At 33.6% G+C, this 17,711-nt stretch overlaps 2 protein-coding genes across 2 annotated transcripts; both read left to right on the top strand.

The window, feature by feature from the left end:
- Positions 1 to 346: 346 nt before the first annotated feature.
- LOC140044097 (uncharacterized) lies at positions 347 to 2,306 on the top strand. The gene is made up of 3 exons (XM_072088577.1): positions 347 to 840; positions 1,554 to 1,594; positions 1,742 to 2,306. The coding sequence occupies exons 1-3, from the start codon at positions 347 to 349 to the stop codon at positions 2,086 to 2,088; spliced, it is 882 nt and encodes a 293-aa protein (XP_071944678.1). The 3' UTR covers positions 2,089 to 2,306.
- Positions 2,307 to 4,948: 2,642 nt separating this feature from the next.
- LOC140044098 (uncharacterized) lies at positions 4,949 to 6,624 on the top strand. Its single transcript, XM_072088578.1, has 3 exons — positions 4,949 to 4,973; positions 5,221 to 5,572; positions 6,286 to 6,624. Exons 1-3 carry the CDS (start codon positions 4,949 to 4,951, stop codon positions 6,458 to 6,460), a joined length of 552 nt encoding a protein of 183 aa, XP_071944679.1. The 3' UTR covers positions 6,461 to 6,624.
- Positions 6,625 to 17,711: the final 11,087 nt, after the last annotated feature.

Genomic DNA, 17,711 nt, shown 5'->3' on the forward strand with positions numbered 1-17,711 from the left:
TTAAAAGATGTATAACTTATTCTATTCCATTTGACCTAGGATTTGACCTTGTGGGACAAATTTTTTTTAGATGAAATTTTGTGAAAATTATCTCCTACATGATATTTACATTACCAATTTTGGTATTACCGGTAGAAAGTTTAGGTGGTTATTAAGATAGGAAACTTGGATTTCTTATATTGTTATAGTCTCGATGCGACCATAGAACCATTGAATGAAGAAGGAATATTCTTGGGAAGGTTAGTTAACCATGGAACTAAAAAAGAGGTAAAGCGACACTATGTTGGCCAAGTGATGAGAATGTCAGCAAGACTGTTAATACAGTTACGGAAAATGACACAGTCAAATGCTTCCATGGATCACTTTATTAGACCACAGCAGTTCGATACTGTTGTTCAAGCAGTACGCCTTGCTGCTGGCAATACTGATTGAAGTAGAGCGACCTTCCGTTGCTCTAAAACTGGGGCATAATTTATCAAAATTAGCAGCAATAAAAAGGTGTACAGCCCTAAGAACAGGAGATAAGGTGGCAGAACAGGGAGATAAGGTGGCAGAACAGGAAGCCAAGAGTTTCCTTAAGTTAAAAGAAGCTGAATGGGCTGAACAAATTTCAGCTGAAGTACTTGGCACTATATCGAAACGGAAGTTTAAGCAAGTGACTGAACTGCCAGAGTCGGCCGATTTAAGCAAATTTACTACATTTCTGATAGAGAATATTAAGGATGCTACGGATGAATTAAAAAAACCATCGGCCAAGACATTCAGAAGATGCTGTCAATTAGTTCTTGCTCGCCTAACTACTTTCAACAAAAGGAGAACAGGCGAAACCGAGCAACTTAGGTAAGTTATTTATTGCCTTGATGTCATATTCAAATAAATTACAATGTGAACCTAGCAACTGCTTGGTTACTACCCTAAGAGCATTGAAATTAACGTTAATTGTAATTCATGCACCATTGGATTACAGTACCGTAAAAATCAAAAGTGTGATGTTGCGTGATAATACAACCCCCTGTTTTTCTATTGTAATTTGCTATTTTAAGCCTCATCTTATATGCAAGAATATACAGTAGTCAATTTTTTACTGTATGTAAATTTAGTAACTACAATTATTTTTATAGTGTATGAGGAATACTAAACATTTGTTTTTTTAAATGTTTAGATGCTCTTAATTAATTGAGAAAACAAATCGCTTTTTGGTATACATTAATTTAACACGCTCACTGCCAAGCCAATTGTCAAAGTTCGGTTACATGTGCCAAGCCAAATAGAGGGTGGCTTATATTCTTCTTTTTATTCGCAAAAATAGAGGCAGTTATATTACCCCCAAACTAGAGGGTGTCATACTATCCATAACAATGTTTGCTATTTGCCAGCGACACAGAGGGCTGTACTGTACACCAGCTGTACCAATTGTAATTGCACAAACACAATAATCGTCCTACGCATTTTGCACAACACCCTGTTGGACGAGTATACCTTGCTAACGTCTTAAATATTGTTGGCAGTTTTAGTATGATATTACAAGATTAATTTTTGTTTTTACCCACTAGCTTGGAGTCTTGCATAAATCGAACCAATTGGGAAGCATCAAGTATAAGTGACTTAAAAAATTATTTGACTTCACTTGAAAGTCACCTAGGAATTGGACATGATTTTCACACGTGGCAAACGTGGAAGGAACCTATTATTATTCCATCAGGGAGCAAGAGAGCATGGACCAGCTAATTGCTTGCCGTAGTGTTTGTGGTGTCCCTGAGGGCAATAAATACTTCTTTGCTTGACCCGGCTACACAACAAATTTACGGGCATGCGACTGCATTCAAGAACTCGCTGAGGAAGCTGATTTGCAGAAACCACTTAATTCGTAGCACAAAAATGAGAAAATACATTGCAACAGTCAGTCAAATTCTTAACCTAAAGGAATCACAGTTAGATTGGTTGGCGGATCATCTTGGACATAGTATCAATGTGCACAGGGACTACTATCGTCTCTCAACACCTACCATTGAATTGACAAAAGTTGCTAAACTTTTGATTGCGATCGACAATGGCAACGTTGGAAAATTTGTTGGGAAATCGTCATAGTTGCTCTATTTTAAACATTGAGTTACCTTCATTATTACAGTACTTGGCAAAATAATGTTGTCAAGTATAGTATAGTAGTTATAGACCAGGGGGCTAACAGGTATATTCTCACAGACTATGCCTATTGAAATATTTTTTTTTATTATCGTAGCAAATGACGAGATAGAAGAAATAGCGGGAACATCGGTCGCTTCTCTGTAGGACTCAATGATTGGTAATATACCCCTTTTTTAAGTGGCTGTGAACAATTTGTATTTGAAGTTAAATTTTTCTTTCTTTTATTTTCTTTTATTCAATTTAAACAATGATAACCGGTATCATAGTAATAAACAATAAGGTAATCAAACTAATTTTTTAAAAATATATAGAGATACTTGTACTTAAAAAAAAACAAAGAAGTGTGAAAGGAGGTCAAATAAGTATGATACTTTAAGCTTCACTCCCTATTGAAGACTGCAGGGGACGACGGTACATGAGAAAAAAAATTTTACATAGCATTTTTTACAATTTGTAGTGTATATTATCTTTTTTATGATAATAATCATTTTATTGTAGTTTTTCATAGCGAGAGGGCGTTATTTTGAGTATAATATGTTACCATTTTAAATTAAACAAATAGACCCTCTTGAAAAATAAATACCCCAAGGCGTTTATTCAAATAAACATGGAATAGTACGCCCATATGCAATACTAATCCTGTTTCTTTTTCATATGCGTTAATATTTCGTGTTACATAATTCATTTATTATTATGTGATGTACTAGAGATTTTTTTGTACTGTTCTTTGGTTTTCCTTTACAATGTGTGTTATATACATATTAATAATCATTATTTACCGTATTATTTATACTCCAAAAAGGTAAACTATTTAAGCGCCTTGACGGGATACTGTTTGTCGATTATGAGGAAGGTGGCCACCAACAATGTGCTGTCACTTTACAGTTATAAGGGCCGAAAAGGCAAAGCTGCATTTTGCACGACGCAGCTGTGCAGTATAATTTTATTTTTTTATTGATTTACTTATTTAAATTTTATTTCATCATCACCCTACAGTGACCAAACGTCACCCTTAAGGGTTGAAAGTCGTAAAATATAACATATTATATAATAATGTGTGCTAAAGTTGCAATACCTCAGTCCCCTAACTATTTCTATGGGGGTACTTGTCTCTAATAATGTGTGCTAAAGTTGCAATATCTCAGTCCCATAAGTAATTCTATGTGGGGTACTTGCCTCTAATAATGTGTGCTAAAGTTGCAATATCTCAGTCCCATAAGTAATTCTATGGGGGTACTTGCCTCTAATAATGTGTGCTAAAGTTGCAATATCTCAGTCCCATAAGTAATTCTATGTGGGGTACTTGTCTCTAATAATGTGTGCTAAAGTTGCAATATCTCAGTCCCCTAACTATTTCTATGGGGGTACTTGTCTCTAATAATGTGTGCTAAAGTTGCAATATCTCAGTCCCATAAGTAATTCTATGTGGGGTACTTGTCTCTAATAATGTGTGCTAAAGTTGCAATACCTCAGTCCCCTAACTATTTCTTTGTGGGGTACTTGCCTCTAATAATGTGTGTTAAATTATAATGCAATATCTCAGTCCCATAAGTAATTCTATGTGGGGTACTTGTCTCTAATAATGTGTGCTAAAGTTGCAATACCTCAGTCCCCTAACTATTTCTTTGTGGGGTACTTGCCTCTAATAATGTGTGTTAAATTATAATGCAATATCTCAGTCCCATAAGTAATTCTATGTGGGGTACTTGTCTCTAATAATGTGTGCTAAAGTTGCAATATCTCAGTCCTTTAACTATTTCTTTGTGGGGTACTTGCCTCTAATAATGTGTGTTAAATTATAATGCAATATCTCAGTCCCATAAGTAATTCTATGTGGGGTACTTGCCTCTAATAATGTGTGCTAAATTATAATGCAATATCTCAGTCCCATAAGTAATTCTATGTGGGGTACTTGCCTCTAATAATGTGTGCTAAATTATAATGCAATATCTCAGTCCCATAAGTAATTCTATGTGGGGTACTTGCCTCTAATAATGTGTGCTAAATTATAATGCAATATCTCAGTCCCATAAGTAATTCTATGTGGGGTACTTGCCTCTAATAATGTGTGCTAAATTATAATGCAATGTCTCAGTCCCATAAGTAATTCTATGTGGGGTACTTGCCTCTAATAATGTGTGCTAAATTATAATGCAATATCTCAGTCCCATAAGTAATTCTATGTGGGGTACTTGTCTCTAATAATGTGTGCTAAATTATAATGCAATATCTCAGTCCCATAAGTAATTCTATGTGGGGTACTTGCCTCTAATAATGTGTGCTAAATTATAATGCAATATCTCAGTCCCATAAGTAATTCTATGTGGGGTACTTGTCTCTAATAATGTGTGCTAAAGTTGCAATGTCTCAGTTCCCTAACTATTGCTATAGGGTACTTGCCTCTAATAATGTGTGTTTAATATTGCAATGTCTTTGTCCCATAGATAGTTAAATGTAATCAATTGAATTGCAAATTTTTTGTCCCTAAAGTATTGATTAAATTGTTTGTCAAATCTGCAGTGCATAAAAATTTCATTTTTATACATTGATCATTATGAATATCAACCTAATTTCATTTACATTACTTTCAATTTTGGAAATATTCTATGTTTCAAAGTAAGTTATTTCTGCAATTGAAGGTAAACTTAACAATAATTATACAGTGAAAACAATTCTGTTCCATTCCTTATTCCCTTTAAATGCCAATTTTGGTATTACCGGTAGAAAGTTTAGGTGGTTATTAAGATAGGAAACTTGGATTTCTTATATTGTTATAGTCTCGATGCGACCATAGAACCATTGAATGAAGAAGGATTATTCTTGGGAAGGTTAGTTAACCATGGAACTAAAAAAGAGGTAAAGCGACACTATGTTGGCCAAGTGATGAGAATGTCAGCAAGACTGTTAATACAGTTACGGAAAATGACACAGTCAAATGCTTCCATGGATCACTTTATTAGACCACAGCAGTTCGATACTGTTGTTCAAGCAGTACGCCTTGCTGCTGGCAATACTGTTGAAGTAGAGCGACCTTCCGTTGCTCTAAAACTGGGCATAATTTATCAAAATTAGCAGCAATAAAAAGGTGTACAGCCCTAAGAACAGGAGATAAGGTGGCAGAACAGGGAGATAAGGTGGCAGAACAGGAAGCCAAGAGTTTCCTTAAGTTAAAAGAAGCTGAATGGGCTGAACAAATTTCAGCTGAAGTACTTGGCACTATATCGAAACGGAAGTTTAAGCAAGTGACTGAACTGCCAGAGTCGGCCGATTTAAGCAAATTTACTACATTTCTGATAGAGAATATTAAGGATGCTACGGATGAATTAAAAAAACCATCGGCCAAGACATTCAGAAGATGCTGTCAATTAGTTCTTGCTCGCCTAACTACTTTCAACAAAAGGAGAACAGGTGAAACCGAGCAACTTAGGTAAGTTATTTATTGCCTTGATGTCATATTCAAATAAATTACAATGTGAACCTAGCAACTGCTTGGTTACTACCCTAAGAGCATTGAAATTAACGTTAATTGTAATTCATGCACCATTGGATTACAGTACCGTAAAAATCAAAAGTGTGATGTTGCGTGATAATACAACCCCCTGTTTTTCGATTGTAATTTGCTATTTTAAGCCTCATCTTATATGCAAGAATATACAGTAGTCAATTTTTTACTGTATGTAAATTTAGTAACTACAATTATTTTTATAGTGTATGAGGAATACTAAACATTTGTTTTTTTTAATGTTTAGATGCTCTTAATTAATTGAGAAAACAAATCGCTTTTTGGTATACATTAATTTAACACGCTCACTGCCAAGCCAATTGTCAAAGTTCGGTTACATGTGCCAAGCCAAATAGAGGGTGGCTTATATTCTTCTTTTTATTCGCAAAAATAGAGGCAGTTATATTACCCCCAAACTAGAGGGTGTCATACTATCCATAACAATGTTTGCTATTTGCCAGCGGCACAGAGGGCTGTACTGTACACCAGCTGTACCAATTGTAATCGCACAAACACAATAATCGTCCTACGCATTTTGCACAACACCCTGTTGGACGAGTATACCTTGCTAACGTCTTAAATATTGTTGGCAGTTTTAGTATGATATAACAAGATTAATTTTTGTTTTTACCCACTAGCTTGGAGTCTTGCATAAATCGAACCAATTGGGAAGCATCAAGTATAAGTGACTTAAAAAATTATTTGACTTCACTTGAAAGTCACCTAGGAATTGGACATGATTTTCACACGTGGCAAACGTGGAAGGAACCTATTATTATTCCATCAGGGAGCAAGAGAGCATGGACCAGCTAATTGCTTGCCTTAGTGTTTGTGGTGTCCCTGAGGGCAATAAATACTTCTTTGCTTGACATGGCTACACAACAAATTTACGGGCATGCGACTGCATTCAAGAACTCGCTGAGGAAGCTGATTTGCAGAAACCACACTTAATTCGTAGCACAAAAATGAGAAAATACATTGCAACAGTCAGTCAAATTCTTAACCTAAAGGAATTAGTTAGATTGGTTGGCGGATCATCTTGGACATAGTATCAATGTGCACAGGGACTACTATCGTCTCTCAACACCTACCATTGAATTGACAAAAGTTGCTAAACTTTTGATTGCGGTCGACAATGGCAACGTTGGAAAATTTGTTGGGAAATCGTCATAGTTGCTCTATTTTAAACATTGAGTTACCTTCATTATTACAGTACTTGGCAAAATAATGTTGTCAAGTATAGTATAGTAGTTATAGACCAGGGGGCTAACAGGTATATTCTCACAGACTATGCCTATTGAAATATTTTTTTTTATTATCGTAGCAAATGACGAGATAGAAGAAATAGCGGGAACATCGGTCGCTTCTCTGTAGGACTCAATGATTGGTAATATACCCCTTTTTTAAGTGGCTGTGAACAATTTGTATTTGAAGTTCAATTTTTCTTTCTTTTATTTTCTTTTATTCAATTTTTTTTCACACTTCAAAAATAATACAAGTTATATGTGAAACAATGATAACAGGTATCATAGTAATAAACAATAAGGTAATCAAACTAATTTAAAAAAAATATATAGAGATACTTGTACTTTTAAAAAAAACAAAGAAGTGTGAAAGGAAGTCAAATAAGTATGATACTTTAATCTTGACTCCCTATTGAAGACTGCAGGGGACGACGGTACATGAGAAAAAAAAATTTACATAGCATTTTTTACAATTTGTAGTGTATATTATCTTTTTTATGATAATAATCATTTTATTGTAGTTTTTCATAGCGAGAGGGCGTTATTTTGAGTATAATATGTTACCATTTTAAATTAAACAAATAGACCCGCTTGAAAAATAAATACCCCAAGGCGTTTATTCAAATAAACATGGAATAGTAGGCCCATATGTAATACTAATCCTGTTTCTTTTTCATATGCGTTAATATTTCGTGTTACATAATTCATCTATTATGTGATGTACTTGAGACTTTTTTTAACTGTTCTTTAGTGTTCCTTTACAATGTGTGTTATATACATATTAATAATCATTATTTACCGTATTATTTATACTCCAAAAAGGTAAACTATTTAAGCGCCTTGACGGGACACAGGGCAGGTGATACGGTTTGTCGATTATGAGGAAGGTGGCCACCAACAATGTGCTGTCACTTTACAGTTATAAGGGCCGAAAAGGCAAAGCTGAATTTTGCAAGACGCAGCTGTGCAGTGTAATTTTATTTTTTTATTTATTTATTTATTTTTATTTTTTTTTTAAATTTTATTTCATCATCACCCTACAGTGACCAAACGTCACCCTTAACAGGGTTGAAAGTCGTAAAATATAACATATTATATACAAGCAAAAATCAACAGATAACAAGACAACATTTAAATATTACTGACATTAGACAAAACCTTGTGACGGAAACAAGCAAGGGAATCAAACAAAATATCAACAGATCCATCAATTTTACATAATAATAAGTAAGTCTAGTATTAGCCTAATAGGCTTAGTCATTGTCTATGTTGATTACTAGTCTTGTTGAAATTTTATAGCAGTTTTAAATGTTACTAGACGCTTAAAACCAAATGTGCTCATGCACATTAGTACTTATGTGTTCGGCGCGCGCATAATGTAAAAGTACTGAACTTTCTAAATTATAAGTCGTTTATTTACTAACAACAATTTATGTCATAATACAGAATTTTAAAGTTTTAAATGTGTACATTGTGACTAATAACTCTCATTCAAATTGTTCATCTTTAGAATCGTGTATGCGAGCTCACCCACAAACGAAGCAATGTGAGATAGAGATTGCTGAAACACTGAAGCACGCTCCCAACAGACCACTTTGGCTGACAACTTAAAGAAGATCGACGATGAGTTTGAAGCTATAACATTAATGGACACATCTAAGCCATGTAAACAATCCAGGAAAATGAGGCATTTATGGATACTCACTGTTGTATTGGACACTATCAATTCAGCATAAAAAAGTGTGGGACTGAATAATGTGTGTGTGGTGCCCCAAGAACTCCACCCGACATCTTTAATGATCTTTACCATTTGCCATTTCCAGTGCCTCAAAATGATCACTACAAACCCTTTGAGGTAAGAGTAAATTTGAGGTGTACAGTATTCATAACAATAAATTCAATGTATGGTTTATTTTAATTCCTTTCCTGCAATTCTTAATTTTTTTTTCTTCTTCTTCTTTTAATCCAGGAAATGTATGGAAAGAAGGATAGTGAAATGCATGTACCGTCCAAGATAGACAAAGCCAACAAGCATCATAGTATGCCATTCGCTCCATCAGGACAGAAAGTCCGCAATGTTAATATGGTAGTACAAGTAGGTGGGTGGAGTGGAGCTGTAGCTTGGTGGTTAACGTGCTTGCCTTCCAATCCCAAGGTCCCGGGTTCAATCCTGACCTAGTGCAGGGTTGTAACTCATGACTCTTTCAACTCCACTCCCTAAGCCTCAAATGAGACTTAGTTTATAAATAAGCACGATAAATTATTAAATAGTTTATCCATCCTGTAATTGACGAGTTACTCGCTGTTGGATGAGTATGAAGAAAAAAAAAAAATAATAATAATTTTCTCCTCTTAGTATATATTTGAATTGAGAGAATAATGGGAGACGTTTGTTCCCTTGGCTTGAAAACAGCACATTTATATATATATATTTTTTTTTAGTGTGGTGAATGTCTCAAGTGGCGCGTATGTTACACTGCAAAGGTCTTTAAGGTTGAAAAGAGACAGCAGCTTGAAAGAGCATTAGAGTTGATTTCATATTCATGCGGATCATGTTTCCAAGACATTGAAGATGAAGAAAATGACATCTTTAACACAGTTTTTGTTAATGACAAGCTCACATGCAAATGCCCATTGAGGTTCCCTACTACAACACATTTACAGATGTGCTATGTTTCTATTGTGGAAATGAGCAAGATAACATCGAAATTCCAAATCATTTTCCGATTTGCAATCTGTGCAGGAAACAGGGAAAAGTTGAAAAGAAAAAAGTCAAAAGAGCATTTGCTGGTCAGCAAGATGACTTTTGTGTTCTATCTTTATCTTTTTAAAAGATGTATTTGTCCTCCAACTAGATTAGGCTATTTGGCAGTTTTAATAAAGTTAATCATTTGCGAGAAAAAAAACCCCAAAAAATATGTTATCACATTCAATAGAGCGCATCTCCGTTATTTGAGCCCGATTTTTGCAGATATTTTAGTATGTGCTTGCTCAATTAATTATCTTTCTTGTGAGTTGTCAACATTTTTATTGTGATGACGTCATCACGCGTAAAAACTTGAATAACCTAGGTCGTGTAATTTCAGCTACACCATACATTTGAATATCTTATAGCTCCTCAGAATTAAAGGTGACCTTGAAGATTATAATTTATTATGAAAGCTGATGAAATGTAGATATGAATTCATATCAAAATTAAGCCTATCGGATGTTGTGATGTTATCATATGGCCAGTTGAAGTTAAAAAGTAGTTTTTAAATTTCTTTAGTCGAAGTTATACAAATTTCAAAGAGCGCGCATTGCGCTTCTACGTGTCAAATTCTCTTCCAATCCTTATATTTATTTGCTCAATTCATTATCTTTCGAAATTGTCATCTTCGAGTTTATTTTGATAATTCCATCATACCAAAAAATTTGAACTTGATGTGTGTCCCATAATTTCACCTATGCTACACTGTATATAGATATACAGTATATACTGTACATTGTATATGGCATATAATAGGCATAACTCAGCACTATAAGCGTATAATAGGATGGCATACATCAACATTTTCCTATCATATGTTAACGTACGTACATGTTTAAAAAAAATTAATTTCATTAAAATGATAAAAATGATCACCTATAATTCGTCAAAGTGACGAATTAAATTCTAGTTAAATATATATTTTGTAAATGTTGTCATTGAATCGGTTGAATATTTTGGTTTTAAAGTAAGTTTTTACTTCTTTCAAATATAGGTATCCTGTAGATATTGTCATGAAGGGTGGCAAAGTTTATCACGTACCCGAAGACGTTGAATTTAATGTTAGTATGGAGCTTCCATTTATTGCATAAATCATAATTGTTAATAAGGGTATTTTACAGTTAAACAGGGTATTTTACAGTTAAACAAAACTTTAACCTGAGTTCTTAACCATCCAAATATGTGAACATTGTATAAATCATAATTCTTAATAAGGGTAACTTTCATTTAAACAAAACTTCTAAGTTCTAACAATTATGATTTATACAATATTCACATTTTTGGATGGTTTAGAACTCAGGTTAAAAAATGTGAATAGTTTATAGTGAATATAATAGTGTATAATCAATGTTAATAATTTATAGCATTTTTTGGGGTTTTTGAATTTAATACATTTTTATTTAAAAAATAAGTTAAACACCATAAATATTTTTTATCATCTGAAGATATCTATATAAATAAATAGTGTAAGATTATTGTGTAGGTACACAGCATTAGGTTTTTTATTTGAAGTAAACATTAAAAACAATGTGAAAGGATAGGCCTAAACCATGGTAGAAAAGAAATATCATTATTGGGTTTTACAACTGCAAATCAATTTTTTTTTTATACTTAGTAGTTATAGTGGTACTGTATATTGAATAAAAGTATACGGTCGTTGAATGGATGATATTGCATTTGTTATTTTTGTTGTTTAATATACTAGCCAATTTGTCAATACTATTAAGAAATCTTACTAGGAATTGCTACTGCTATTTTTTGTTTGTGATATCAGTGGGTGCTGGCAATGCTGGCAAGGAGAGAAAGCAAAGGTGTTATCAAGATTGTTTACGTAATCTAATGTCGCCCTCTATGATGGGTGTTTCTAAGGCTTAGACCATACAGAGAGAAAACCGCACGCGCAAAAGCCAAGAAAAGCCCTACAAAATGGTAGTGTGCATAAAATACAACTCAAAATCGTACAAATTGAATGATATACACTGTAGACTAAATTTATTTACAAAATCTATAAACACACTTCGGATTTAGTCTTTAGATTTTCAAAAACAAAGCATGATTTGACTTAACTTTGCGTTTTCGTCATTTAAGTTTATACTGAAGTGATTTAGGATAAAAATGTTATTTACTCGACTACGGTAATTTTACTGAATAGATTTTATTGAATCCTTTGTCGTGAGCTTATTTTAAGTATACTTTATAGTACCTAATATTATCAATATTCTTAAAAATATCATTTTTGTATTATTTAAAATGATCAAGATTAACCATAGTCAATTTACTTTCTATACTATGGATTAACGTATTCACAATTATTGTAAGGAGTAAATGAGTTGGATCAAAAATCGAAAGACTAAAATTAACATATTTTTATAGGTTCTGTAAGTAAATGCGATGTTATCATTGATTGATTGTACAATTTTTAGTTGTATTTTGTGCACACTATCATTTCGTAGGGTCTTCCTTGGCTTTTGTGCACGCAGTCTTCTCTCTGTTATGGTCTTAGCTCGGTCCTCTTAGCTCTAGAAACACCCATCAGTAGAGGGCGACATTAAAAATTGATATACAAATTTGTTTTCGGTATTTAGATTATTATTTATTTTGTTTTCGGTTGTTTTTGGTTGTTTTCAGCTGTTTATGGTTGTTTTTCGGTTATTTTCGGTAATTAGACTGACTGCTGATGACTATTTGGTGCAAAATTAAATCATGAAGACGTAGTTGTGAATTGATTGTTATTGACTTATTACAACACATAGTGGGCGCTATATATTTTTTTTAAATGTTATTGTCTCCAAGTGGAAAAGTTGAAGCAAATAATCAGGTCACGAATTAAGAGTTATCGAATGGAACGTCTATCCAAATTTTGATAATATGTTAGTTATTGAGGGCACGCAACTTAAAGGCGATGCACATACTATTAGTCCAGTCCCTAAGGGGAAATGATGTTACCATAGTGGATACAAGTGTGCCCTTTGGCATGTTGATAGAACATGATATGGAGATACCAAAACAAAGTTACTGGAAATCTGATTTGACCTCTGTGACCTCTGACCTCAATTTTTATATTTCTATCTTAAACAGCCATATCTCCGCAACGGGTTTGACAATTGAAATGATATTGGTGTCTAAATAGATCAGAGGGTACATATTTATATTCGCTCTAATAGAACTTTTTTCAAAAAAACGACCGGAAATGTAATTTCTCAATGTTTTGACCTTTGACCTCGGCTTACTATATCTCAATAACTACTGGTCAAAATTTCTTGAAATTTGTTTCAAATTGTTAAGAGCATACATATTTATATATACTCTAATTAAACATGTTCTTCCAAATCCACAGGAAATGTAATTTACTGACCTTTGACCTTTAATGTTTAAATATGTCTGTATCTCTGTAACCAAATGTCATAAAAAGTTCAACTTGGTGTCAAAATGTTCAAAATGTAAACATTTATATTAGCACTAATAGAAGATGTTATCATATTTTTACTGGAAATGCCAGTTTGAGGTATGACCAGGATATACTGTTAAGCGTGCGTGTGTCATACTTGTAATAATATACCTAAAATATAGATTTAATGGACCAGAACTACATTCAATATCCTATTTAGCCTTTTACAATTTTCTTAAAACTTAATGTTTAATTTAATTTCAATATATAATTCCATCGCATGGTAGGCCTACACCGTAAGAGCAACACTTAATATCAACAAAAAATTAGATAAACTTAAAAGTTAAATAACAATAAAAAAAAAAATAAAAAAATCAGGATCTTAAAGAAAGAAAAGAAGAATTAACCAATGCGATTTGATACTCATAAAACATATGACCTAATTATCAATTAATTGCTTGAAGTATGCTGAAAAAATAAAATGTTTGAAACAGTGAGGAAAAAGCGAAGAAAAGAAAAACATATGTTTAAAATATTAGAAATCTGAAAAGGATCAAAGACAAATTAATTACAAAGCTGATTTCTTTTCAAGAACATACTGTAGTGGAATATAAAAGGAAAACAAACCAGTGAGCAGTCAAAATTACCATCTTGGCTTGATGAGGCAATAACACATCCAGCTCATAACACTAACAAAATCTTTGAAACCAGAAGAAATTAAGAGAAGCAATGATAATTATACTTTAATCCACAAAAACATGACAAAACTGACATCAACCATTACCGACCAAACGAACATTATCACATGTACACAAATAATTTACAAAAGTAATAAAAAAACAAAATCTAGAAGTAAATAAACCAATATATAAGGCTTTATACAGTAGGACCATCTTATACAGTTTGTCAATCAACTAAAATAAAAAGGAAATGAATATCACCAAATCTTTGATTTAGAGATTATCAGAAAGCATTTGACTCAATAAAACAGGCATTACCATATTAGAGGGAAATATTATACCTCAACAAATATTGATTACGATCGTTCAAAGAGAAGTTAAGGAAGATTAGTAAGACAAGGCGACACTTAAGATCTTCACTGCATTGGAAGAGGTGTTTAATCAAAGAGCTAATTTAAAAAATAGAGTAAATAATTTGGATGTGAACGCTCAATTATGTCCGGATGATGTTTTTTTTCTGGACAATTATTGCTGCTTGGATTTAGAAGTAAATCCAAGGAAGGATAGCCAGTTATTTTATGAGGGTAATCCAATTAACAACCCAGCGGGTGGCCTTTAGCCTCATTTGCACCAATGAAATTGAAGAATTTTTTAACCCATTTCATTTTCATATTTAACATTTGAATTGCAAAGAATATGGTCATTCTTCATTGTGTACCCCATAAAATGTCCTAAAAAATTAAATGAACTATGTCTGACGAAGACAGAGGTAGAAGATATTAGAAGATGGTAGGCCTAAAATTTTTACTATACTGAAAAATAGAATACAAAATTTAACACAGAAAGTAAAATGACCAATTGTTTGTAATCAGAAGTTAAAAGTAAACAACATACGGGATAAATAAAAGAAATAGATGATTTTTTTTTACATAAAATAGCATTTAAAATCTCCAATACCAGGATTTTATGAAATTTAATTAACTAGACATAATTGTACCAAAGAACGGGATTTGTCAAGGTTAGTCCAGTTAGTAGAAAATTGTTAAATCCACTTCTTCTAGACATAGTTCCATGTGAACCCCACTATTGACTTCCAGCCTATTTTTTGCTTTGAATTACAGTTATTTTGGGTATGCACTATATCATTTTTTTTCAATCCAATTTTTGGTGAAACTATTATGTGTGACATTAAAATTGCATATTCAACAAAAATATTTGTCAAAATTACTTTTGTCAGGGGGAAAATAAGTATATCTTTAATACACCCATCCTCTGGGACTTATTTTCAAATGTAGCTAAAAACTTTCCAGTACAATTCCGGTCAATTTGATGTGTATAGATGCATGCAGTAGCATTGGAAAAGCGAGAGAGGGGGAGGTGGTTGGGGTGATGGAGAGACACATATTTTTTACATGTTTGTCTACACTATAAACTAGTTTAACAAAAAAGGTGTGATGTGCCCAAATATGGTAGTGATATGTCATTCATCGTGTCCATATATGGGCACATCACATTTTTTTGTCGCATAAAAATGTTATAGTGTAGACAGAGTTTAACATTTGTGTAACATGTAACAAAAATATGTGTCTCTCCATCCACCCCAACCCCCTCCCCTCTCTCGATCTCTTTTTATAGATTATTAATTGCTAAATATATGCAAAACGATGGGTCATAGCTCAAAATGACATTTCCAATTGAATTCTGACAAAATATTTTGTTAGAGCAAATATAAATGTGTATATTCTAAACAATTTGACACCAAACTGAACTTTTTGGGACAAATAGTTACCGAGATATTGACATATTCAAACATTAGAGGTCAAGGGTCAAAAAAGCTTAATTTATGGTAATTTTTTGAAAAAAGTTTCTATTAGACTAAATATTAGATTTATTTTCTTAACATTTTGAGCCCATTCTCAAATCTCTGAGATTGCGTGTTATTGAGATATTAGGCAATCAAGGTCAAAGGTCAAACTGAAAAATAAAGCCTTTGCGGCCATTTTTGTACAATTATTTTCATTATAGCGAATATAAATATATATCTTCCAAGCATTTTGAAAAAAAAAATAAATGTAAAATGTCTCTGCGTTGTCAAGATATGGCGATTTTTAGTTATATAATAGAAAAATATATAAATTGAGGTCAGAGGTCACAGAGGTCAAATCAGATTTCCAGTAACTTTGTTTTGGCATCTCCACACTATACTCTACCAAACTGCTATACTGAAATATTTGTATCCAGTCTGGTAACATCCCACCCCTTTTTCTCCCCTTAGGGACTGGACTATATACATAATATGTTAGTTATTGAGGGCACGCAACTTAAAGGCGATGCACATACTATACATAATATGTTAGTTATTGAGGGCACGCAACTTAAAGGCGATGCACATACTATACATAATATGTTAGTTATTGAGGGCACGCAACTTAAAGGCGATGCACATACTATACATAATATGTTAGTTATTGAGGGCACGCAACTTAAAGGCGATGCACATACTATACATAATATGTTAGTTATTGAGGGCACGCAACTTAAAGGCATATTTTCTCCAAATATATGAATAATAAGGAATAATATGTTGTTGTCACCTCATATTTGTGTTATGTCATAATTTTTACCCATAATTCCTTGCTCCTGTTAGAGCATGTTGTTTCTGCTGTGTGTAGCAGATGAGAATAATGATTGAATAAATCGTAGACAGACGTTGAAAACAATCGTAGTATCATTTATTATCGATCAGTATGACTACAAATCCTACAGGTTATGGGCCCAGTAGGTTCCAAAGGCTGCTATTCAGTGGAGATCCAGACGAATATGAAATCTGGGAAACGAAATTATTAGCCTACCTAGTGACCAAGAAACTTGAAAAGTACATAACATCGGACGCCCCAACAGGCGAACCGAGAGAAGCACCAGGCGAAAAACTCTTAATCTCTATACAGTACTCCTAAAGGGATTACCGACCCAGAAATTTAAACCATTTTCGATCCATATTACACAATCTAACGACGATATTTCCATGAGAAAATTCAAAGCTGTTAAGAGGATTTGAGAAAACCGAGTGTTTTGATGAACCAGACGATACAGGCATAGGCCTAGAGAAAGCTGAGGACACAGTCATGAAAATAACAAACCTATCATGTTATGGTTGCGGCTCTACCAAACACTTAGTAAAGCAGTGCGATCCGATGCAAATACCATAAAGGAGCAAAACACCTCGAAGATGAATGCTACAGGCATTCAAAAGACAAAGTTAAAACAAACCACACCTACCATTTTTGCGTTAGTGAGGAGAGCAAGAAAGATGCCATGATTGTGGACACAGGAGCCACCTCGCACGCAATCAACAAGGACACGTTCATAAAAATTGACCCAAATTTTAAACCGACTCATCACTGCATCGAACTGGCCGACGGAACCAAAATGAAGGGAAGTGCTATAAAGTGAGGAGACGCAGAAATAAACATCATCAACAACAAAGGCAAAAATGTGAGGGCAACACTCTCAAACGCCCTCTATTGTCCAACCTACCCACAGAGCATCTTTAGCGTGAAACGGGCCACAGAAAACGGGGCAGAACTAACATTTAAAGAGGAAGGTAGTTGGATGAAGAAAGGCAGCTCAACATTTGACCTTGAAGTCGCAGATGGTCTTTACCATCTGAAAGTAGGTGAAAACACAGACAAAATGAACTTCTCTATTGACCATTGGCACAAAGTATTGGGACACTGCAACAAAAAGGACATACTTAACCTTGAAAATGTTGTAGATGGAATGAAAATTGATAAACTACCAAATAATGAATCTACATGTGATGTATGCATTAAAGGCAAATTTACAAACTCCCGAAACAGGGAAGCCGACAAAAAGGCAAATTACCCATTAGAATTAATCCACACAGACCTAGCCGGACCAATAGATCCGATTGGGAAGGATGGGTTTATTATGTGCTTACGCGAGGTGTAAACTGAATCTCTGGCTTAGTTATTAAAACAAC

Source organism: Antedon mediterranea, chromosome 3, assembly GCF_964355755.1.
Source record: "Antedon mediterranea chromosome 3, ecAntMedi1.1, whole genome shotgun sequence".
Taxonomy (NCBI): domain Eukaryota; kingdom Metazoa; phylum Echinodermata; class Crinoidea; order Comatulida; family Antedonidae; genus Antedon; species Antedon mediterranea.